General features: G+C 47.3%; 1 protein-coding gene and 1 long non-coding RNA gene across 4 annotated transcripts in view; both read left to right on the forward strand.

Annotated features, from left to right (window-relative positions):
* LOC116957345 (uncharacterized) overlaps positions 1-25,684 on the forward strand; it is a 183,877-nt gene that overhangs the window by 89,400 nt on the left and 68,793 nt on the right. The window lies entirely within an intron of this gene.
* LOC142906932 (uncharacterized) overlaps positions 1-25,684 on the forward strand; it is a 48,544-nt gene that overhangs the window by 5,398 nt on the left and 17,462 nt on the right. For all 3 annotated transcript variants that reach the window (XM_076055712.1, XM_076055710.1, XM_076055711.1), the window contains 7 exons: positions 76-180; positions 11,352-11,510; positions 13,990-14,097; positions 14,903-15,061; positions 18,855-18,962; positions 22,472-22,630; positions 24,609-24,716. In XM_076055712.1, the coding sequence (XP_075911827.1) occupies positions 76-180; positions 11,352-11,510; positions 13,990-14,097; positions 14,903-15,061; positions 18,855-18,962; positions 22,472-22,630; positions 24,609-24,716 (906 nt within the window). The remainder of the gene's footprint in view (positions 1-75; positions 181-11,351; positions 11,511-13,989; positions 14,098-14,902; positions 15,062-18,854; positions 18,963-22,471; positions 22,631-24,608; positions 24,717-25,684) is intronic.

Raw genomic sequence — 25,684 nt, forward strand, 5'->3', positions numbered from 1 at the left:
TCAGTGGGGACTTACACCTGGTAAAAAAAATGGTTGAGTTTAAATACTAATATGTGTCTTTGTGCAATTATGCAGGATTGCTTTACTGCTACACCGGAAGTCTTGATTTGGGGATTCCTGAAATATCTACCTATTGTGCAGCAGGGCAAGACTCATGCGTGACGATGCAACTGACTCAGAGTAAGTGCTTCCAGGTCAAGGTTGCTGTATATTTGGAATCTGCGTCTATCTCCCTCGCCTGATTTTTATTAGGCAGTGGGTTCAATCCCGGACCCTGACGATGCCTGTTGTATATTTGGAGTCTCTCCCCATGGTGGTCACTGCATTGATTTTTCTTTGGGTACTCTGGTAATATAAGCATTGTGCTTAAAACCGATTGGCCTACACCAGGAGACGGCAGCATTCTTAAGGGCCTTGTCTCTGTATCAGTGACAGACCAGAGAACAATGCCAAAAGTTGAACGTTGCAAAGACAATGCCCAGTGTCAGAGGACTTACAGCTCGCGTTGAGCAGTGCTGATATCTGTAGTGTTTTTATTTCACGCGGACAACTTATTCTTTTTCTCCTGTGTCACTTTTATTTAACAGATCTCCTCGCGTTTGACACCCCGTAACTCCGTCGCGTTTTTCCCGCTTGGGCTGCTCGCCTGCTTCGTTCGCTCCGCTCCCCCTTTAAAGCTTTCGTGACTGCAGGGATTCATATTCTTGGTTCTTTCGGTAAAGTCATGTAGAAAGGAAACAATAAAAACATATAAAACAATTTTTATTGTTTCCCTTCTACGTGACTTTACCGAAATAACCAAGAGTATATATCAAAGCATGTTAATTTGCAGTCGGTGAACTTCATATATTTGTCACAAAACCGTGATGGCTTAAACCCGCGAGTGGGAATGGCTTTGCTGTACTTGTGTAGTGGGTTCACAAGCGACAGAGACGGCGATGTAGAGGCAGCACTATTTATTATAACTCGACAACGAATAGCCAAGATATACAACACTGAGAAGGGGTAACGGCCTCAATCACCCGTATTACACTGGGATATACCCCTAGGCTATCTGCCTAGCTATCTATGCTCCTGGGTCCTCCGCTAAGGGCGCTCGGGGAGGCTGACCTGGCCCAGCCAAGGCACAGGTCGCGACCACCAGCCACACAGACCCGGCCCTTAGAAGTGTAGTGTTGTAAGGACGAGCAGACTTCTTTAGGAGGCACACTCTGTTTGTTGTATTATTTCCTTATACAACGCTTAACACACACAGAGGGAAATTCGGTCCCCTCACCCGATACCCTAGGGAGGTACAGCCTCCGGACCTGGCGGGACTCACACGTCTACCGCTAACCTCCTTGATACTTAAGGAGGTACAACCTCCGGACTTGGCGGGACTCACACGTCTACCGCTATCCTAGTCCTCCGGCTAGGACCTAGGGGAGGCTATCTGACCCACCGCTGGCCCGGTGGGTCCTGACCACTGGGTATGCCGAGCCTTAGCCCTTAGAAGGGCTGAAAGGCTGGTCCAGGGTCCTAGCTAGGCTTCAGCCCAGTCTTCTATCTTCGTGCAGGGAGAGAACTCCTCGAGGTCCGTTGGGTCACCCGTCTTATACCCCTTCGTGGCCGTGGCCAGGTAGAACCAATCATACATTCCCACGTGGAACCGTCTGATTGGTTCGCACCAAACCCTGGCCACGATCCGTTTCACCTCGACTGACCCCAACCGTTGTACCCAGGGGTAATGCTGCACCGCCCTGGTGGCAACGCAGGTTACGCAACAGCGCGTAGTTAACACCTCTACATCACCCCCTCCTTCGGAAGCTCCAGCCGTCCCGGCTGCAACAATGGGAAACTCCGAAATTACCAATGGTAGAAGAATTGTGAGTGTGCCTCACGAACAACAAGAACAATTAAACCCCTATAAATACCCCCCTTAACAACATAACGTATGTACAAGGCACTAGACATGCCAAAAAAAACATTATAACAACCGGCGAGATTTCGCGCGCGTGCGTTTCGCGGGGCCATCGTAGGGGATGGCAGGCTTTGTCGGCGGCACAAGGGAAGGAGGAGGATGAGCCAGAGCATCCGGTGGGCCTTTAGGCATCTCCACGGGGACACCTGCTGCTCCACGGTCCATTGAGGCCGAACGTGGCCTGCATGGAGCCGTCACTCCCGTGTCATCTGCAGGAGGAATTACACGCCTGCGCTGTGGGTTAGGCACCAACGGGGCAACATCCGGCTCGTCGGACGCATCGCACACTCGGCCCCCATGTCGTGTGTGTTGTGGAGGGACGCGTGGCGTGACGAAGGGTTTTAACCGAGAGGGGTGAACGCACCAGCGACGCCGTCCCCAGCTAATTTTAACACATTGGGGACGCAGGACTTCCACTACCTCAACCAGGCCTCGCCATGGTCTGAGGAGTTTGGCCGACGTGGACACCGGCACCTGGGGGCAGTGGAGCCATGCCCTGTCTCCCGGTGCCCACCGATGCGTGTACGACCGAGGGTCCCGCAGTCGCAAATTCGCCCGTTGGCGGGAAGCCGAATTTTCAATGGTGGCCTCCCGTGCCTCGGCCAACTTACGGAGGTTGAATCGCAAGTGGTCAACGAGCTTTGACTTTTGCGGTGGCTGTTCGATTTCCAGCCGAACGTCGGCGGGAGGAAAGGCATCCCTGCCATACATTAGAAAGAACGGGGAAAATCCCGTCCCCGCGTGAGGTGCCATACGGTATGCGGCGAGGACCCCCGGAACCTGCAAGTCCCAATCGAGGTGGGATTCATCGACCTGATGGCATAACATAGCGGTGAGAGTTCTATGAAGGCGCTCCACCATGCCGTCGGTCTGGGGATGGTAGGGCGAAGTGCGCACTTTCTTAGTGCCCAACAGGCGGCACACATCAGTCAGCAAGGCTCCTGAAAAATTTCTTCCCTGATCGGTCAGCAACCGTTCTGGTGCGCCCTTGTCCAGGACGTAGCCTTGAACAAACGCGTCCACAACGGCCGCCGCCGACTGGTTGGGGAGGGCCCAGGCCATAGGCCACCGTGTAAAATACTCTACCCCAACCAGAAGGTACTTATTACCCCGTGACGTAGTAGGAAAAGGGCCCAAAATATCGAGAGCCACCAACTCATTTATACGAGAGACCGAAATGGGTTGCAGGGGTGGGCATGCCGGTTTAGCCGGCGGTTTACGTTGCGCACAATGGGTGCATCCCAGCAAAATGTCAGTGACGTCGCGCAGCATGCCCGGCCAGAAAAATTGCAACCGCAACGACCCAATGGTCTTATGAACACCCAGGTGCAATAAACACTCATGCGCCGCCCATACGGCCTTGCATCGCAAGGCGGATGGCACGACGATTTTATGTTGACACGAGTCAGCATCCCAATGCATCAACAAGCCGCGCTTCATGACAAATGAATTAAATTTGCCCTGTCTTGGAACCGCATTATTCGCATGGCGACGCAACCTCAATAACGACATGTCCTCGCCCTGGTGCCGACCCCATTCGGCCAAAGTTAGCCCCAGCAAATCGTCACTGGCCATTGGATCTGCATGATCCAACATCGGCGCTGAGGCGGCGGGAAGTGCGGCTGACACCGTTGTGAGAGGCGCGACCTGCACAGGCAGTGGCGGCTTACAACGGCCCGAGCCCAAAAAACACGCACATTTTTGAGCCGGCGGAAGGCGAGACAACGCATCGGCATTCGTGTGTTGTGCACCCCTACGGTAAGTGACATTGAAATCGTAGTCCTGAAGGACTTCGAGCCACCGAGAAAGCTGCCCGGACGGTTGGTCAACCCGCAGAGCGTACTGTAAAGCCGAATGATCAGATCGCACGGTAAAATGCTGACCATACAGGTACGGCCTGTATTGCTGAATAAAAAAAACAATGGCCAGCAGCTCACGTCTGGTCACACAGTATCTTTGTTCAGCAAGAGACAAGACTCTGCTACCATAGGCAACAACCCTTTCAATGCCATCAACTTTTTGTGACAGAACACCCCCAATCCCCGTATTGCTAGCGTCGGTGTCCAACACGAATGGCACGGAAAAATCGGGGTACGCAAGGGACGGTGCCGTCACGAGCGCGTTCCGCAAGGAGTCGAACGCAGCCTGTTCTGCGTCCCCCCAATGAAACGCCACCCCTTTTGACGTAAGGGCGTGGAGCGGCTTGGCAATCGTCGCGAAGCCAACAACAAACCGGCGGTAGTACGACGCAAAACCAATAAAACTACGAACATCGCCCGCAGATGTAGGGGTCGGCCAATGTTGAACACATTTGTTTTTTTCAGGGTCGGTAGAGATGCCCGAGCGGCTAACTATGTGGCCCAGATAGCGCACAGACTCACGCAGAAGGTGACACTTCTGCGGCTTGAATTTCAAGTTAGCGGCCCGCATTTTCAAGAAGACAGCACGCAACCGTTCGATGTGTTCGCCGAACGTGCGGCTAAAGACGATGACGTCGTCAAGATAAATGAGACATGAGTCCCACTGGAGCCCAGCGAGGACCAGCTCCATGAGCCTCTGGAACGTCGCTGGGGCCGAGTGGAGACCCATGGGCAATCTATTAAACTCGAAAAGGCCCTGTGGTATCCGAAAAGCAGTCTTAGGTATTGACGATTCGTCGAGGGGGAGTTGCCAAAACCCCGACAGAAGGTCCAAGGTGGAGAAATAGTGCGCCCCTGCCAGGGCATCCAATGACTCGTCCATACGAGGGAGAGGGTAGGCGTCCTCTACCGAGATTTTATTTAGGCGCCGAAAATCAACGTAAAAACGGAGACTGCCATCGTGCTTTTTGACCAGCACTATTGGAGCACCCCAGGGACTAGTGGAGGGAGAAATTATATCGGCCTTCAGCATGTCATCCACAGCCGATTTAACATGCTGTTTCTCCGCCGGGCTAAGCCGAAACGGGTTTTGTCGAATCGGGGCAGCGTCACCAGTATCAATGTGGTGACACAGCAGCTTGGTGCAGCCAATATCAAATTTAGATTTACTAAAGACATCGGAAAATTCTCGCAGAAGAGCGCGCAATTTAATTCGCTGCGAATGAGACAGATCACCCGTGTCTGTGCAGAGCGCGTCCAACCATCTCTCATCCGATTCGGAAGGAGGTGGGACCTGCGGCGTTTCACGCACGTGTCCCGCGACTCCGGTCCCCAACGGCACCGGGGTCGCGTGAGCGAGCACAGTTCCTTGCGGAATGACAGTTGTGGACAATCCGACATTCAAAACCTGCAAGAACGGCTCCCTGTCGGCTGCTACGAGGGTCTGTGCAGCCACCAAATCTAACCCCTTAGCAGCTGCGTTTGAAGGCCCCAGCAAAATGCCATGTGCCGAGGCCTCCGGGGCTAGCGGTTTTTTAAGTTGCAAGGGCACGAGCATTTGTGTCCCTGGCGGAATGCGGACTGTGCTCGCAACAAACGCCTGCACCGAGGCACTAGCCATGCGCGGATGTGAGGGTGTGGGCAAGAACGCCATCCGTCGACCCGACGGGAGTTCGATGCAGCCTTGATCTACAAGGATCTTAATAGGCATTTTCGCGAGAAAATCAGTGCCTAACAAACACGGCACGGCGAGGGAAGAAGAGACCAAAATAGGCCCTGCCAATTTAATGTCTCCAATCGAAATTTGCGCCCGAATTTGCCCAATAATGCCAAGTGAACTGCCATTAGCGGCGAAACACGGGATAGAAACCCGTTCCAAGGGGCGGCATCGTACGGGCAGTATATTGTAAATCAGATCCGAAATGATCGTAGCCGACGCACCAGTATCGACCAACACGCGAAATTCCACACCCTCGATTGATCCGACAACCACGGACGAACCTGCCGTCGCCGCGACTACCCTATGGGCCAACTCAGACCACTGCCCAGGTCCGAGTGGCCGCGAACAAACGCCAGAATACCCCCCATCACACGCCGAATCGCGAGCCCTTCTTATGGTGCGTTGCAGTGTGTATGGTGTGAATGAGGGCCGAGCGTGAGAGGCGTCGCGACTTGCCTGGCTTTGCCGCGATGCCGTGGACGTCCTGTAGTCCTGGCCCCGGGATGCGGAGGGGCGTCGTCGAGGCGCACGGCAGTCAGAGGAGATGTGGCCTCGTCGGCCACAGTTGAAGCACGTCACGTCGCCGCGTGGAGCAGGCCGTCCCCGCTGCTGGTCGTTGCGGCGACCAGCGTGGTCGGACGATCGCCGGCCCGTTGACCTGGTCGCCATGAAGGCCCGGTCGGGGGAGAACTCGGCGTCCCTGCTGGCAGGCTCCGACGTCGAAGCCGAGGCGGCGATGGTCGATTCCGTGTGGAGCAGCAGATGTGCGTGGATGCACCGAGCGGCTCGTAGCGAGCACATACCGTCGTCGTCCACCGCTTGGATGACGATGCACAGCTCGCGCGCCAGCTCCAGCATCTTCTGGAGAACGATGGCATCGATGGCCTCGTCGTCCATGCGAAGGTAACCCGCTCTTGCCATCGCCAGTAGAGCGGTCCGGAATGCCAACGGAGACTCTTTAGGGCGGCGTTGCCTGTCGTAAAATCGGCTGCGGACGTCGGATGGAGGCCCGTACACGTCGGACATCCGTCAGAGGGCCGATTGAAGAATCGCCCTTTGTTGCCTGGGGATGGTGAGGAGCGAGGCGAGAGCGCCGTCATCCAAAGTGGCCAGTAGTGCTCGGAGCGCCTGTGCGTCCGACCAGCCCACCATCTCTTGGTGGCTCAGGAAGCGACGCTGGAACGCCGCCCAGTCGCCCCCTTCAGATGTGAATTCTCGGAAGATGGGCAGGCGTTGTTGGAGGGCGGACGTCGTCTCCCCCTCAGCTTGTACCGTCTCGAGCCGGAGATCGGCGATTTCCCAGCCGATAGAGTCTACTGTACCGTGTCGGTACAGTGATGACGCGGCGTCCGTTGAGGAACTTGAATCCGCAGCGTCGCGTGCTGATGACGTTGCGGGTTGTGATTGGCCCCCCGCGTTCCCAGGATGCCCCTGGCTTCCGCTTCCGGCGGAATCACGTGGTTCCCCGGCGGGAGGCTGACCTGGCCCAGCCAAGGCACAGGTCGCGACCACCAGCCACACAGACCCGGCCCTTAGAAGTGTAGTGTTGTAAGGACGAGCAGACTTCTTTAGGAGGCACACTCTGTTTATTGTATTATTTCCTTATACAACGCTTAACACACACAGAGGGATATTCGGTCCCCTCACCCAATACCCTAGGGAGGTACAGCCTCCGGACCTGGCGGGACTCACACGTCTACCGCTAACCTCCTTGATACCTAAGGAGGTACAACCTCCGGACTTGGCGGGACTCACACGTCTACCGCTATCCTAGTCCTCCGGCTAGGACCTAGGGGAGGCTATCTGACCCACCGCTGGCCCGGTGGGTCCTGACCACTGGGTATGCCGAGCCTTAGCCCTTAGAAGGGCTGAAAGGCTGGTCCAGGGTCCTAGCTAGGCTTCAGCCCAGTCTTCTATCTTCGTGCAGGGAGAGAACTCCCCGAGGTCCGTTGGGTCACCCGTCTTATACCCCTTCGTGGCCAGGTAGAACCAATCATACATTCCCACGTGGAACCGTCTGATTGGTTCGCACCAAACCCTGGCCACGATCCGTTTCACCTCGACTGACCCCAACCGTTATACCCAGGGGTAATGCTGCACCGCCCTGGTGGCAACGCAGGTTACGCAACAGCGCGTAGTTAACACCTCTACATCAGGACATCGACTCTGAGGCTCTGGGGCCACACCGCTGGCTTTCTCTGCCCGGCCCTGAGAAGGACAGCGGGTCAAAGGATATCCAGGGTCTATCTAGCCGGCCTTCAGTCTTCAACTGGGTCTTCGTACTTCGGCTCTTGAACACTGCCCCTATCTCTCTCTGCCTCTCCGTCTTTTATACCAATTGCCCACCGAGGGGCGGGGTTCTGAGGGATCGAAACACACCCCGTAGCCCACCCTTTGGAAGGGGCGCGGGGGATCCAAATCCCATAGCCCCCTTTGGGTAAGCCCTGGATGCTAGCTGTAACCGACGTGCGTTTGTCCCGTAACACCCTAACGGCTGTAACAGATGTGTGTTTGTACCATAACACCACTACACTTGTACGTAATCCCTTATTTTGCACATTTTGGGACGCGCTTTACCAACAACAAATAAACTCCTTAAAAAAAGGTTTTAAAAATAACGGTTTAATTTTAAAGTGCACTAAAAAGTAAAAAATATTTTTTTTCAGCCATCACCAGTAGTTCAGAATATTTTTCGACATTTGTAACTAAAACATAAGACCGTGGGGCGCTCCTTTAATATTACTTATATCTAATAATATAAAAAAGGTGAATAACATTAGTATAAAAAATAATATGAGAAATAATAACCCACTAATGTAGATTGTCACCTGGTTTTTCATCGGAGTGTGTGAGTCTATGATGTTCACTTATTCTTGTCGCTAAGTTTTGAAATTTTACCGTTGTGTTAAGAGAAACAAAAACAGTACAAAAATAAACGTTGCCTGTTTCGTGGCGCCTGCTGTCTGTACTCTTTTGAGGTGGCCTTTTGAAGTCGTGTAGAGATTCCCCAGAATCGGATTAGCAACCCCCCCCCCCCACCCCTTCTTTTTATTACTGGTGTTTTTATTGCATTTTATGGCTTATCTCCGGCTGCCTGGTCCCGAGTGTGAAAGGCAGCTGCTGTGTGATGGGAGGGAGGGGGGTCGCACCACCTCCTTTTGCCCCAAGCGACATCGCAATTGATTAAAAAAATATTGGCAGAATTTTTCTTAATGTAATTTTTGGGAAAAAGGCCTATATATACAACAGCAATATAGCAGCTCTTACAATATTTGCCAGCACCATTGTGCAACATTGAACGCCTGCATTGGAACATGTAAACACATCTTCATTTGCCTGATGCCGTGCAGCGTGAACAATTCTTGGTCTTTCATTGATTGCCATGTAAGCATTAGCAGGTTATTGCGACTGATTTTGTTCCACTGGTTGTTGCACAGGAAAAGCAACTGAATGTACATCAGCGATGTTTGCTTCTTAATTGATTGTTACATCCCGATAAAGTGGCTTTTTTGAATTAGCCAGTTGAGTGCATTGTAAACTTATTTCCGAATTATAGAGAATTCACGTGTGATGTTTAGATTCTCAAGATGTTTTGTGATGACAACCATTGCAGTATTATGCATTGCTCGTGGAAGTGTGTCACTAACTTTAAAAATGTCCATAGCAAAGAGCACCACTTGTCCACGGAAGCCAAATTGACTGAAGACTCCACAGAATTTGATGATCTTGACAAATGGTATAACTATTGATAATAGACGTTGTTCTGGCTGTTGAATCACATCTGGAATTTCACCAGGATCCAAATAATTCCAGTGAGCTTTTGGCGGTGCAGCTCTTTTGTTACTGTTGGTGTGTGTCTTGCAATGTGAACACATTTCCAATGTTTGCTTTGATGACAATTCGATTGGTAGATAGTGCAATGCATTTTTGTTATGTCGCACTCTGTAAATATTATTTTGGATAGGAGAGTTTAGTGCAGACTTTACTGATTTTATGACAGAATGTGTTGATTGCATTGTCAAATGTTGTCATGTCAGCATTGAGTGCTTGAAGACGTTGCGATTGATAATGACAATTTCGCTTTCATGTGACATCACGTGCTTCAAGTCTTTCTGCAACTCTGAATTGTCACGTGTGTTCACGCACAGATTGCAATCGACCATCATGATTTCTTGATTGTATGTGATGTTGATTTGTTGGTTTGTATAGGACAAATGACTTTGGGTCAAAGAGTAGCTGGCAATTTGTGATAAGTCGGGGCTTGAACTCACGAGCTGAGAGTTAAAAATGTTAATATAAAAGTCACATTTCCCAACCTCAGTCAACTTATCAAGCACAGACAACTCACTCTAAAATGTGCAATAGTTTAAAGCTCTATATAAGTACCAAAAATGTTAATTGAACAAGAAATACAAATTTCATCTCCAAGATTTGAACTTTTGAGCTTGAGTTCGAAAGGCCAACACTCAAACGATTTGTCGACCACAAACCGCCATATAAAAAGTATATGAATAAAACATCAATACAAATGTAAAAATGTCACTTTCAAAGGGGTTAGTGCAAAAATGAAGTCATTGACCCTGTCTATGCATTGTCCCATTGGATGCACTACATCATAATAAACAACTTTTGTAAACTTACTCATTGTTTTTTTCGGTAAAGTCACGTATGTAGAAATACAATAAAATTATATTTAAACAAAAGACAATCACGACGTTTCGATCACAACACAAGCGATCTTCATTAGGTGTCAAGAACAAATCACGGAGGTAAATACAACAAAAAGATGAGATGAGAATTCAACAAACCTGAAAACACATTATGTGAAGCACATCCAGTCAGGCCAACAACACAGACACTTCCTGGCGGACCACGAATTTCAGAAGAGTGTTAAATTTCGTGTTCAAAGCATTTGATGTGACTGTTTACCTTGAATATGTTCCAGGCAAGTTTCGACGTGTCGACTCCTACGTTGGTATTAATATATATTTTGAACACAACCTGTTTGCAAAGCACTCGTGGAATAAGGCTTCAAACCCAAATATTAATTGGTTTAAACGAGGCAAGTAATTGATTAGTTGGAGATTTTGATCAGGCATGCATTGTGTCTGGATGTCAGTGTGTGCAAAATTTGGGATCGATTGGATAACGGTAACTGGAGGACATTTTGATTACAAAATTTGAGGACGACATACAATGAGACTTTTTTCACAACTTCGTTTAACTCACCGTCGAGAAGTACGTCAATGATGCGGCGCCTGCTCCCACATCAACGCTTACTTGAATTAATAGGTTATTTTATAAATGAATCTTCAATGTACAACTTTTGTATGGAGGATGCCTGTAAGCATTTGACACGGAGCAGGCGCGCCTGAGACACGTGGCGCCTGAGACACGTGGCGCCTGAGACACGTGGCGCCTGAGACACGTGGCGCCTGAGACACGTGGCGCCTGCTTCTTGGGCGAGCCGATTCCAGAGTTTAGGGACCGCGGCGTTTTTGACCACTAACAAGTCGTCCATACAAAAAGTGAATCGCTTTCAAGGAGCCAATTAAATGATTATTTGACATAGGCATGCATTGTCACCGGATCTGAGTACTTGTGCAAAATTAGGGATTGATTGGACAACGGGAAGCGATCGAAATGTAAATTACAAGATTTGACGATTTGACCACGACACAGGAGTCAAGTTAAGTAAAACCGTTGAAAAACGTTAAGTTTCATTACGTACATGCGCTAATGATGTCATTTATACCTAACTGCAGATTTTTTGGTTCTTTTTTTCTTCTCTCCAATTACACCTCCATTCCAGATGGTATTCCTTACCAGGCCAGAACCTGTGCTACACAAGCACAGTGCCATGCGTTCGACTTCAAGGACCAGATGAAACAGTACATCCTCGGACAACTGCCGACGTTCGTTGGCACCGTCGATAGCACCTCCTGCTGCCAGACAGTTTTGTGCAACGACGGTAATTAAAAAAAACCTCCGTGTTTGTGTTGTTTTTCCTGAAAAACCTAAATGCGGTTACCATACAGGCTGTCCCAGGGATACGAAACTTCCAGTGCTTACGAACGTCCGCATGCTTATGACCGACCACGCTTGTGACCAGCCTTGTGCTTACGAACGCTTGCGCGCTTACGAACATTCCCCGTAAGATGAACCGCGGAACTACTTTGTTCGGCGGAGCGATCCTCCGCTAGATTTGACGAGGCCCCCACGTCATCCCGCGTTGTTGCCACTCCCCTTCCGACAAGCGAGCTAGCATCAGGACTCGAGGTGAGCGGAAAAAATTACCGATAATTTTCTTCATGTTACTTTATTTTACGTTTGATTCTATTCACTATAGAGTATTTATTGCAGTATTACGTGAAAATGTACATTGTCTTATTTGTGAGTTTAACTATGCTTCCCTGCTTTTATTGAAACCGTATCACTTTTTTATGGGACTGATCGTATTTACTGTACAATTAACTCTTGGGTTATAAGATACGATTATAAATATACTTGCGAACGGCTCTCTGGAACATAAAACCTGTTCCTTCATAAGTCAAGGACTCTCCGTATGTACGTTTGGGTCGGGTTCTTGAAAACCTGAACCATGTACTGTTAAATAAAACCGTACCATATATTATCACTGTTTTCACGTAATATCCAATTGTATAACCTGATGGGCGATTTGACCCAAAGCTCAAATGAAATAAAACTTTCGACACAGCTGAGATTTTATCATGCATGCATATGGATTCTGATAATTAGACATGTGATTGAAAGCAAATACAGTTAGTTATCCTGTAACCCTGTGTTTTCATAAAGCGAATTTTGATATGAAAAGTGAAGAATGTATTACAGGGAATTTTTTTTTGTGAATTGGATGCAACATGATCGAGCGAGCGGAACTACGTCGCAGCGCGAGTCGGAATAAGCGGTCATACGGCTGCCTTGACATATCACACAGGGTATTGGGATGCTGCTGGATACTTCTAGAGGCTACCCTATATGCTCCTCCATTCTTTGTTCGGCCTGCGTTACTTATAATCTCGTTATCGTCCTGGTGTCTATAAGCTGAGTTGTGTCTGTGGCAGCAGTTACATTGGTGAAACGAAGCGACGTGTCTCAGACGGGGTTCGCGAACACAAAAAGGATTTGAAACACAGCAGAACCAACACCTCGGCGGTGGCGGATCATTGTTTCAACACTGTGGGCACACATGACATTGTTTTCTCCGACACCAAGATGCTCTGAAAACCCTCGTGCCATCATCAGAGATTTGTTCATGAAGCCATCCAGATATACAAACAGACAAAACTTTAATCGAGAAGATGGATTCAGGTTGAGCAATCATTGGAAGGACGTGATAAACCACGTCAAGTTTTAACTGCTGTTATTTTTACTCACCCACCCGTGCCGTTTTTCGTTTTAGTGTACTAATTAAAACTCATTGACATGCTAATTTCTCCAGCCCCACTACCTCCCCGTGCCAGCCCCCACCCGTCCTTGCACGCCACAAACCCTCCCCCCCGTGAACTCCTGCAGCCACGACTCTACAAAAACTCCCCCCCCCCCTTCCCGTGCCTATGTAAAGCCACAACAGCAGATCATTCTTTCTCACCTGATGAAGGACGCTTGTGTTGCGACCAAAACGTCGTGTTTCTTTTATTTTTTCTATCTACTTGACTTTACTGAAAGAACCAGAGTATGGATTCCTGCAGTCACGAAAGCTTCAAATCAAAACTACCATACGTCATAGGAGAACAGACTAATCTGTACTGTAATTTTTGAACCAAAAACTGTGGTGCACATCGTGTGAGGCAGGGGCGGAGCCAGGGGGGGTGACAGGCATGACATTCTGCATGTAAGTGTACGACACTCGGTCTGGCGGACTCCGTGCAACTGCATTGTCAGAGTGTGTCGCCAACCGATGGCGTCTAGTTCAACAGCCTGACTCTCTAATCATTCTTGAAATTAAAATGTTTTGAATGTCACCCCGGCCTGAAATCCTGGCTCCGTCCCTGGTGTGAGGTGTTGGAGGGGTGTGGCTGTTACCTGGAGAGTGATTATACTCAAAGTGAGGTCTAGTGGGCGCCACGATGGCTCGAAGATGTTAACTACTTCGCCTGGTATGCAGGAGGTTCGTGAAGTTCGACCCAGACGATGCATGCTGCTGTTATATGTGGAGTTTGCGTCTCTATATCCCCCGTGGTGGTCGCATGGATTTTTAAGCTGGGCACTCCGGTTTTTCCCTTCACATTTAGAAACACGGGTTTAGAGTGTTTGGTTGCCCTAAATTTCCACGTGAGCATATCAGTCACTTCGCTGAGTTGCTATCATCTGTGATGCCAGGTCGCTTCCAAAAAAAGAGCTACTACGTAACAGCTCAATGGGGCCTTACACTTGGTAAAAAATGGTTGAGTTTAAATACTAATGTGCGTCTTTGTACAATTTTTCAGCTCCGGCTGTTTACTGCAAAAGCGGAAGTGCTGATTTGGGGATTCCTGAAAAATCATCTAAATGTGCAATGGGGCGAGACTCATGCGTGACGATGCAACTGACTCAGAGTAAGTGCTTCCGGGTCGAGGCTGCTATATATTTGGAGTCTGCGTCTATCTCTCTCCCCCTGGATATGTTATCTCCCTCGCCTGGTATATATTAGGCAGTGAGATAAATCCTGGACCCTGACAATGCCTGTTGTATATTTGGAGTCTCTTCCCATGGTGGTCACTGCATTGATTTTTCTTCAGGTCCTCCGGTAATATAAGCATTGTGCTTAGAACCGATTGGCCTACACCAGAGACGGCACCATTCTTAAGGGCCTTGTCTCTGCACCAGTGACAGACCATAGAACAATGCCAAAAGGTGAACGGTGCAAAGATAATGGCAAGTATCAGAGCACTTACAGCTCGCATTGAGCAGCGCTTACATCTATGGCATACCTTTGATGCCAGTATAAAAATAATGAAAAGATAATAGGCTTTATACCCTTTCTGGAAATAAAGCAGAAGTTGTGTTAAGATGTTCAAACACCAAATCGATACTTATTGTACAGCATCATGTACAGCATTAACCACACACAGTACTTGTGGTAAACATGCAAACGAATGTGCTCTAATAATTGATTGTAATATAACAAAACATGTTCGTTTCTTCATGAATTTCTCACAAAATCGCGATGGCTAAAACCCGCGAGAGGGATTGGTTTTGCTGTACTTATACGTAATCTTATTTTGCACATTTTTGGACGCGCTTTACCAACAACAACAAAACGTTTAATTTAATTGCGTGCACTTGCAAATTGTATGTCGTTTATACTTAAATGCAGCTTTTTTTCTTTTTTTCTTCACTCCAATTAATTCTCCATTGCAGATGGTATTCGTTACCTGGCCAGAGCCTGTACCACAAAAGCACAGTGCGATGCGCCCGACTTCAAGGACCAGATGAAACAGTACATCCTCGGAAAACTGTCGACGTTCGTTGGAACCGTCGATAGCACCTCCTGCTGCCAGGGACTTCTGTGCAACTACGGTAATAAATAAAACTCGCAGTGGCGAACCTCTATGCATTCGGCTTGTTTTCCTGAAAAACCTAAATGCAGTGAAAATGCAGTACCATACAGGCGGTCCCGGGGATACGAAACTTCCGGGCTTACGAACGCCGGCGCTTACAAATGCCCATGTGCTTACGAACGCCGAGTGCTCACGAATAGCTGCATCCTTACGACCGCCCGCGCTTACGAACATTGCCCATAAGATGAACCGCGGAACTACTTTGTTCAGATGTGATGAGGCCCCGCATCCCGCGTGATGCACTCTCCTTCCAACAAGCAAGCTAGCATCAGGACTCGAGGTGAGCGTGAATAAAACCGATTATATTTTTCATGTTACATTATTTTGTTTAGTTTTATTCACTACTAGCAGGAAGTACCCAGCATTGCCCGGGCAAAGACACACACACGCACATCGACCTACATGCACACACATATGGACTTACACACACACATTTGCACTTTTAGAGCAGGTTTGCAGCAAATGGGTAACTTTGGCACAAAACAAAGAACGCCATCAGGGTGGTATCTTGTGGAGCCAGGGCCTGTTGTTGGTCATTTCCCTTGGTGAAGTAGATGCGTTGACCATTTTCCAGTTGAACTTCCAAATGGACGACTGGGGGGGAACGCTCATGGATGGGGGAGTCAGGAATTATCCAAGTGGCCTCATTTCTGCTGATGTATCTTCCTTGGACAAAAAGTTAAACCTCACCCACACTTTGCCCCTCTTTTTGCAAGTCAAAGACAGGCATGTCAGAGACGTTGTTTATGTATTTCCAAAGTTATTTGATGGCTTGCACAGAATTGTAGAATTCCACATTAATGTGGGCCTCGAAGATCTTGCACAGAAGAGGGCGATCCACTGGTTGTCAACCTTCATTTAAGAGTTAGTGGTAGGTCTGAGTGTTGTTTCAAATCCACCATGCTCCATTTTTATGCGACGATATAGAGGATAGCCATCATGGCCTGAATGAGTGACTTTCAAGAAGTTGCGTGGATACTTCTTGGTACACCTGCGGTCTTGCATAAATGGCGAATTTGGATTGAACTGCCCACACGGGCCATGGACCATTTGCTTGCAGACCACATCAAACAGGGCAGGGTCTTGATGGGGGCCAGGTAGCTCAGCACTGACAAATGTGTCAATGTCACTTGCATTAATTTTTTCCGTCATCATTGAATAAACAAGCTGAAATAAGTGTACATTAAAGAGCAGCAGTACGCACAGCTAAGTTGAGAAGCAGGCTACAGTCTAGATTATAGACTGCCAGTATGCCGACTCAATGACATAAGCATTGCTACAGTCGACATAAAAAGCTGGCAATACAGTCAGCAGCTGAAAAAGCAGAATACAGTCGACATGAAAGGCTGGCAGTACACTGAGTGAGGTAAAGAAGCAGGCAGCAGATAATATACTGGCATACACTCATAATGGCCAAAAGCAAAATTAGCCTATAGATAATAGTGCCATTGCATGGACGTTAATTAATCAGCAGGCAACAGGCCACAGCACAGACTGGCTGGACACCATCGTAGCGTCATAAAAACACCTATAAAAATCAAATTTAGCAACCTAATGAAAAATTTGTTTTCTGCACACAAACATTATTATTGTAATATTTGTTGCATAGTGTTGAGGAGTAGAGTGGTGACGGATTGTCACACTCGCCTCGGGAGGAGTGACGTCATGTCCCCTCGGGGTATTTGAGGGGGGACCCGTGACGTGTTCGGGGTCTTCGCCAGGAGCCGGGGTTGTGAGCGGTATGAGAGTGGGGACCCAGGGTAGGGGAGAAATAGCACCAGGCTAAGGGGGGCTACTTTACCCGGCTGGCCGAGTTGGCTTAACCGTCGACCAGCGCTGTGGGAAGAGCCCGTTAGCCTGGGAGGCGTAGGGATTCCCAGTACCCTTCCCCTGGGGAGATTGGCTTAGCCGAGTCCGGTGTTAACCCTTCCCCAAACCTTAGGCGGGAAGCCCTAAATAAACAGTTGGCATCAGCCCCCCACAACGACTGCTCTCCGTGTCATCATTTACACCACAACAATAGTACCAATGAACCTTAGTACTTTACATTGCCGTGGTGAGGCCTAGACCTGTGGCCTCGCCTAGATTGCCCAGCCGGAGCAGGTGACACATTACCAGGCTGGGGGCTGGGCCGCTACCACAGCCCCCCCCCCCCCCCACCATTCCCCCCGCCCGAGCTACAATAATACTATCTAAAAGCTATATTAGTATCTACCGACCCTATAGTAGTAAGTGCACACATTGGGGTGGGGGGAGGAGAGAAGAGGACATGACACTGATGAATTTACCACAGCGTTGCGTATATATATTTTTTTCATTTTCAATGCGAATGAGAAATCCCCTCCACCCTCCACCGATGACACGCATGCATTGCCAGGGGCAACCCCCATGCAGCTTGAGCAGAGCGGGGAAATAAATAAAGAGAAATCGCACTAAAACGCTATTTTAACTATTTTAAAGTTTAAGGATGGGAAAACGGCATAGCGCTTGACCACCGCGGGGCTTAGTGTGCTGCCTGGCAATTTTTTTTCAACGTAAACCCCACAGATCGAGAGCCAAATCCCTCGCAAGCGCACGTGTGTGGATGGACGGACGGACAAAAAATTACTTTTATAGGTTAGATTACAACGCGATTGTCCTATAACATAATGGTCTTCAGGAATGCAAACACTACTACCACGTTATAGGAGAACAGACTGCACTCTGCACTGTAATTTTCTAAGCAGAAACTGTGGTGCACATCATGTGAGGTGTGGCTGTTACCTGGAGAGTGCCTATACTCAAAGCGGAGGTCTAGTGGGTGCCACGATGACTCGGCGATGTTAACTACCTCGCCTGGTATGCAGGAGCTCGTGGGTTGCTCCCGAATCTGATGGTGCCTGCTGTATATTTTTAGTTTGCATGTCTGTATCCCCTTGGTCGCGTGGATTTTTATTCGAGTCCTCCAGTTTTTCCCTCCACACTTAAAATCAACGTCACCACGTGTTTACAATATTTGGCTGCTGCTAGAAATGTTCTGGTGATAAGCCACATTGCTGAACTGCCATCATTTGTAATGGCCGGGGTCGCTTCTGAAAAAATGCTACATAGCTCAGTGGGGCATTACCTGGTAAAATAAAAATAAATCGTTTTATAGTTTAGGTTTAGAGTTAAGAATTAACTTTATATCTGCTCACTTCAGCCAGTGCAGCACAGTGAGGTTATGGATGAATACCGCAAATCGAGGCGTAAGGTGGGCCTTGCCAAATGTGTAAGTCTAGGCCTAGCCTAATGTACGGTAAAGGAACATTTGGAAGTGACTGCTCTCTGTTAACAATACAAAAATGCTTCGTGGTATTTATAAATAATGGGATACAGTTTGTTCCATTAGTTTAATTATGGGTAGTGTTAAGGTAGATATTCGATTAATTTAAAGAATCATAGGAAGTGCAGAGGATATGTATGGCGATATGATACAGGTAGATATAGACAGCATGATACACAACAGTGCGATACAGTGCTGAGAGAAAACGGTAGGGGAGGCTACAAGTATTTCCAGATATAGGCTTTTATCTTGATTTAGGGGCAAATTGTCTAGTTTCCAAAATATGGAAAATTATGGTTATGGGTCGTTCTATGCAACCTAACCCTTCTGTAACCCAGGGACTGTCTGTATTGTGGTTCATTCGTGGCAAGTGTTTGTGTGTGTGAGCACGACCTGCCATTGTGACTTCATTCACAGGATTTATAAAGCTTCCTCCCATGTTTTGCAGAACTTACCCGAGACTGCTATTATGGAAGTGTCGGTTTGGGAGTTGATGAAAAGAAAAAGCTCTGCCTTTCTGGACAAGATTCATGTGTGACTGCACTGCTGATGCAGGGTAAGCTACATGCATGCAGTGATAGGGGTTTGGGTAGTGGTAATGACAGAGATAGGAATAGTGGTAGTGATCGGGGTGAGTGATAGGGGTTGTGATTTCGGCAAGCCATCGAACAAACATGGTCGTCGCATCACGCACTTTCAGATGAGCTAATGCGGTCGCCTTTAACGCTCTTCCTTCTGATATTAGGAATCCACTGGGAGCTGTGCACTTTTAAATCATTGAGATTGACGAACTTACTTCTTCAGAACTGTTTATTGAGGTGTATTTAGTTGGTCATCCTTCCCCCGCACCTCCGATTAGCACAACAGTTGGGCTGCGTTATTGTGTGGTATTTATCACAGCGCATGATGTGGAAAAACGTGAGAGATGATCAGAAGTCTTTCCTGTCTCTTACAGAAAGGTATTAACAACTTGATCCCAATGCAAATGCAGCCAGTATACCCTGTCCCTCTAACGAGGTGGGGGGGGGGGGCATGTCGGCTAAATACACGACCGCAATAATGATTACAAAATAATAAAATTGGATAGACGATAAATAAATTGATATACTCCGTGTTGTGTTGTCTCTCCCGAAGAGAAAGTGGGCGATTTCTGCAACAACTGGGGGGAGGGGGGGTTGTGTGATGGCAAAAAAATTATTTCAAAAGGTCTTCTCCCTAAGGGGCAATGGCGTATCTGCAAGACCGACCGGACACTTCCCTTGTCACCCCTCCATGTTGCACAACGCCGCAGCTCAATTCCTCCAAGTGTAAATTGGATCAAGCGCCGGTGTTCATATTCCAGACGCAATTATTATATCAACGTCTTAATCGTGCAATATCTTCATTACCACCAATAACTGACTGGTCAATTAACATTACCGAGTTCCTCCTGTCAGTCGATAGGCATTCAAGCAATTTAATTTTTTAAATTATATATATATTATCAGAGCGATGCAGTTTAACAGCACGAAAGTCCGCCCCAATAGAAATTTGGGGGGGTGTGTACCCTGTACGATGCTGTGCACAGAGGGCCTCGGACCGATCCCTGATCATAAAAAAACTCACTTGGCTATAGCCTAGCTATTAGCAGAGTGTACTCTTTGGTTCTATTTGGTAAAGTCACGTAGGTAAGAAATAAAATAACAAAAATCACGACCTTTCGGCCACAACACAAGCGGCCTTCATCAGGTGAAGGGACGAGACTGTCTGGAGGACAGCGCTGGAGTGAAAAAAAGCCACGCTCAGATCACGACCTTTAAGCTGTGTGAGAAGAAACAAAGCACCTTGACAAAGGAATTAGCATATAATTTAGCATTGAAATGGCTCATTGAAATAGCTAAGTTAAAGTATGCACATCCACAGAGGCACCCCTTGACAAAGGAATTAGCATAGAATTTAGCATTGAAATAGCTGAGTGATTAGCTTGTAACTGGTCACAGAAATAGGTATGTTAAAGTCAGAGCATATACATTCACCGAGGCACCTAGTACAAATCAAACAGGAGAATTTAACGAAACACAACCACATTCAGACCGCGGACCTTTAAACTGTGTGCGAGCAAACAAGGTGTCCTGACAAAGAAATTAGCATAAAAATTAGCATTTGATTGGCCGATTTTAGAAAAGAGGTGGTGTACGTGCCGGTGGACTTGCCGTTTGGCGCGGGGGGGGGGGGGGAGTTTACCTATTGATGGTGTGAAAAGGGAATTCATAAGAGCTGCGAAAGTTTGGGGTACCACTACTTGAAAAATATACTGTACCATTGAAATTAGTTTAATGTTTAGTTAGATTTAGAACATCTTTCCCATGGTTGCTTAATTTGAAACCATCTTCTCGGTTGACATTGTGTATGTGTTTGTAGATCTGAATTGCCTCATGAACATTATCTCTGATAAAAACCCGTGGGTTTGCAAAGAACCTCTCAAACACAACATCTTTGAGAGGAGACCTGATGGCTCATTGGGGCATTCTGTCTACAGGAAACTCACCTACACAGATTCCTACTTGAAACCTGATTCCCACCACCACCCAGCCCAAAATAATTATCTCATCAAAACTTTATACCATAGGGCTCATTGCATTTCAGACCAACACCACCTGACCAGTGAATTAAAACATGTACACCTGGCCCTCAAAAGGAATGGTTACTCTGACCGTACCATCCGCCAAGCTGCTTCTCCCTCCATACAGAAACAACCACTTGATACTCCGGTCAAAACCATCACACTACCATATATAGCAGGCGTTACTAAAAAGATTTCCAAAATTCTAAACAAACACAAGATCCAGGTCCGGTTAAATACAGTACACAAAATTCGTGATCTGATCCCATCCGTGAAGGATGTCATTCCTGACTTACAGTACCCCGGGGTTTACAAATTGAGTTGTACCTGCGGTGATTGCTATATCGGGGAGACAAAGCGACATGTCTCTGACCGAATTCGCGAGCACAAATCAGATTTGAAACACGGCAAAACGAATTCTTCTGCCGTGGCTGATCACTGTTACAACGCTGTGGGTGATCACGATATAATTTTCTCCGATACCAAGGTTCTTTGCAAACCCACGGGTTTTTATCAGAGATTTGTTCATGAGGCAATTCAGATCTACAAACACAGACACAATTTCAACCGAGAAGATGGTTTCAAATTAAGCAACCATTGGAAAGATGTTCTAAATCGAACTAAACATTAAACTAATTTCAATGGTACAGTATATTTTTCAAGTAGTGGTACCCCAAACTTTCGCAGCTCTTATAAATTCCCTTTTCACACCATCAATAGGTAAACTCCCCCCCCCCCCCCCGCGCCAAACGGCAAGTCCACCGGCACGTACACCACCTCTTTTCTAAAATCGGCCAATCAAATGCTAATTTTTATGCTAATTTCTTTTTCAGGACACCTTGTTTGCTCGCACACAGTTTAAAGGTCCGCGGTCTGAACGTGGTTGTGTTTCACTAAATTCTCCTGTTTGATTTGTACTAGGTGCCTCGGTGAATGTATATGCTCTGACTTTAACATAGCTATTTCTGTGACCAGTTACAAGCTAATCACTCAGCTATTTCAATGCTAAATTCTATGCTAATTCCTTTGTCAAGGGGTGCCTCTGCGGATGTGTATACTTTAACTTAGCTATTTCAATGAGCCATTTCAATGCTAAATTATATGCTAATTCCTTTGTCAAGGCACTTTGTTTCTTCTCACACAGCTTAAAGGTCGTGATCTGAGCGTGGCTTTTTTTCACTCCAGCGCTGTCCTCCAGACAGTCTCGTCCCTTCACCTGATGAAGGCCGCTTGTGTTGTGGCCGAAACGTCGTGATTTTTGTTATTTTATTTTTTACCTACGTGACTTTACCCAATAGAACCAAAGAGTATGGATCCTAGCAGTCACAAAAGCTTTAAATCTAATATTAGCAGAGTGCACAATTATATATGTGTGATCAATTACAGGTAAGCTCACACACACTCTGGCTAAACAAAAGCAAATTACCGTTTCTGCTCTCAATTCACATGCGTTTGTTTTGCAGGCAATCAAATGTTCACGGCCAAAAATTGCACCACCAAGGCACAATGTAACGCTCCCGACTTTAAGACACAGATGAGACAATCCGTCGTGAGCATGAACTCCTCGTTCACGGGCATCGTCAAGTACTACAGCTGCTGCCAGACCGATAACTGCAACGGCGGTAAGTTGGGATTTCGAATTATGGATTTCCACTCTAACCCCCCCCCCCCTTTATTTCGTGGTTACCTGCTGTCAAACATTACTGACAAATGGCAAACTAAACTAAACCTCATCTCTCTCTCTCTCAGTTCGTGGTTACCTGTTGTTAAACTTTACTGACATGGCAAACTAAACTAAGCCTCATCTCTCTCTTATTTCATGGTTACTTACTGTCAACCTTACTGACAGATGGCAATTTAAACTAAGCCTCATCAGGCGACAGGCAAAATTGGCTGTTCTCTTTGGTTCTATTGGGTAAAGTCACGTAGGTGAAAATAAAATAACAAAAAATCACGACATTTCGGCCACAACACAAGCGGCCTTCATCAGGTGAAGGGACGAGACTGTCTGGAGGACTCCAGCGCTGTCCTCCAGACAGTCTCGTCCCTTCACCTGATGAAGGCCGCTTATGTTGTGGTCGAAACGTCGTGATTTTTTGTTATTTTATTTTCACCTACGTGACTTTACCCAATAGAACCAAAGAGTATGGATCCTAGCAGTCACGAAAGCTTTAAATCTAAAAAATTGGCTGTTGCTTGATGGTGGCCGCTGGTTGTTGTTTTAATCACACCCCAAGCGAAACGTCACCAGCTACTCGAATGTGTAAATGTGTGTTGTGGGTTGAACTCTCCAACAGACAACAACCGGTTAGTGCTGAAATATTAAACTAAATCGTCACGCTTTGTTTAAGACCAAGACGGGAGAATGTCTCCACAACTCTGGCTATCGCCCTTGCTAGTTGTAATTACTGGCAAAAATCATGGCACTCAATTTGTAAATGTTGTAGTGGGGTTTACTCTCCAATACACAACCGGTGTGCTGTACTTGTGTAAAGAATCTCCGACGAGTTGTGAAAGAAGGTACGACCTTTTATTAAGTTACATGGAGTTTTTACTACTCGTGGCAAGTAACGCATCAGCGGAGCTACACATACTCTCTCATTAATTATCCCTTCACCATCAGTCTTCTCTCACTGCAGTACCCTCTAATTAATTATCCCTTCACCACCAGTCTTCTCTCGCTGCAGTACTCTCTCAATAATTATTCCATCACCACCTGCTCTATTTCTAGTTTCTCCCAGTACCTGTGTTCTTTCGATTTCATACATACTTAGTAGCTCCGTGTAACATTTCTTCTCCCGTGATGAATGAAGACTCAGAGGCAGAATTCCAGGTAAGGGATTGCGCCGGTTTATTAACAAGAAGGTAGTAACTAACCACCAGAGATAGGTGTCCTACACTCGGTCCTTCACGTGGACCCTCGGCTCTATCTCTTTCTAGCTTCGGCTATCTCCTCGGGCTCTCTCACTCGAGTCGAGACGGGAGCGTAGCCAACACCGCCCGACCGAGGAGTGCAGCACCTCCTGTAACTCAGCCGGCTTCCCCAGACTTCTTGCGCTCTACCCCTGGCTGTCTCTCCGGATCTCCGACTCCCAGCAGGAGCAGTCTTCTTCAGACCCTCACCATCCCGGGCTCCCACAACGAACCCGCTTTCATCACGGGGTCCCCCTTAAGTAGCCCCGATGACATGATGTCATCGCGCCTCACTGCACGCATGACGTCACGTTGCCATACTACTCTACACTAGTAACGAATTGGCATGTTTTGTTTACGTGACACCCATACTAATTTGCTGTGTGATTGGGCGGTAGCGGATTTAACGACGCATTCATATTTACCCGATCTAATCCAAACACCTATATAAAGGGACGTTTTGTTTACTGACAAACTGCTTTACTGATTGGTTGTGTCGGGTGGTGGTGGTGGGGGTTTGCACCTTGAATCTTAAACTTTCATTTTTGCTGGTTGCGTTGAATGAAGTTGCATTTGCCTTCATGTTTCTCGTGCGTTTTTTTGTTGGTACGGCCACCGCTCGATTTCCTCGACCTCTCTCTGTCTCTCTCACTTGCTGATGCGAGCGTGTTTTTGTTGTTGTTGCAGCCATTGGAAAGATCTGCTACTACGGGAGTGCCGGACTGGGAATCACCGAAGAATATAAGTTCTGCGCGACAGGCGAAGACTCCTGCTTAACCACCACCCTAACGCAGGGTAACGGTTTGGCCCGGGAAGATCATTTGGGCGACCATTGCCATACGTGTCAACCCATATGGTTGAAACGTATTCTTGTACAGGGAAATTGAGTTTTCAGGACCATATGCCCTACAGCTATTTCAATGTGGGCAAACATAGTTTTTGTGTTTTTGCTTGTGATGGGACTCTGTAGGATGAACGTTGATATTTATAAGGACATGGGGTGACCAATAAGGTCTGAATTGGTCTATAATAAGGTAGGCACTGATAAGGGGTTGGCATGTATGCTTTGCATACCAATCTTGCTTCCTAACCCCTTGCCAGCTCTGGTCCCTAACCCCTATGCTTCACCCGTGCCCCCTTCAGACAAGTATTGCGGGTTTCTAAACAATGACAACATAAGGGACGGGATAGGAGGCACTGCAGCTGGTGAGGGGATGTTGAAGATTAGTCATGGATACAGTCACATTTTCCAATGTGATTTGTAGATTTAATTCATTAATGTATTGAGTTCCATTTTAATGTAAAAAACTATTTAAGGACTGTGTTGCCTTGGTGTGGTCTGAGACTGTTTTTGCTATTGTTTTACTGCCCCATTTCCAAAGATTGAGAATTTATTATGCAATTTGTACTTATATACTTTACTTATTTATTAAAGGGGTGCTACGATGGTGAGACATTATCTTCCTCGCCTGGTATGCAGGAGATCGTTTGTTCGTTCCTGACCCTGATGCCTGCTGTATATTTGAAGTTTGCATATTCTCCTCATAGTCACGTGGATTTTTTCTCTAGGTCCTTCGGTTTTTTCCTCCACATTTAGAAACATGCATTGAGATAATTTAAATAATTGTGCTGCTTCAAATGTCCGAATGATGGGCCACTTTATTGAGCTATCATTTGTGAAAGCCAGGTTACGTCTGAAAAATTAGTCAATACCTCAATGGGCTTTACCTGGCAGGATGGGCATGGTTTTAGTTTAATTTGTA

This window comes from Petromyzon marinus, chromosome 72 (genome assembly GCF_048934315.1).
Source record: "Petromyzon marinus isolate PM22_M1 ecotype Great Lakes invasive population chromosome 72, UKy_Petmar_22M1.pri1.0, whole genome shotgun sequence".
Lineage (NCBI taxonomy): Eukaryota > Metazoa > Chordata > Hyperoartia > Petromyzontiformes > Petromyzontidae > Petromyzon > Petromyzon marinus.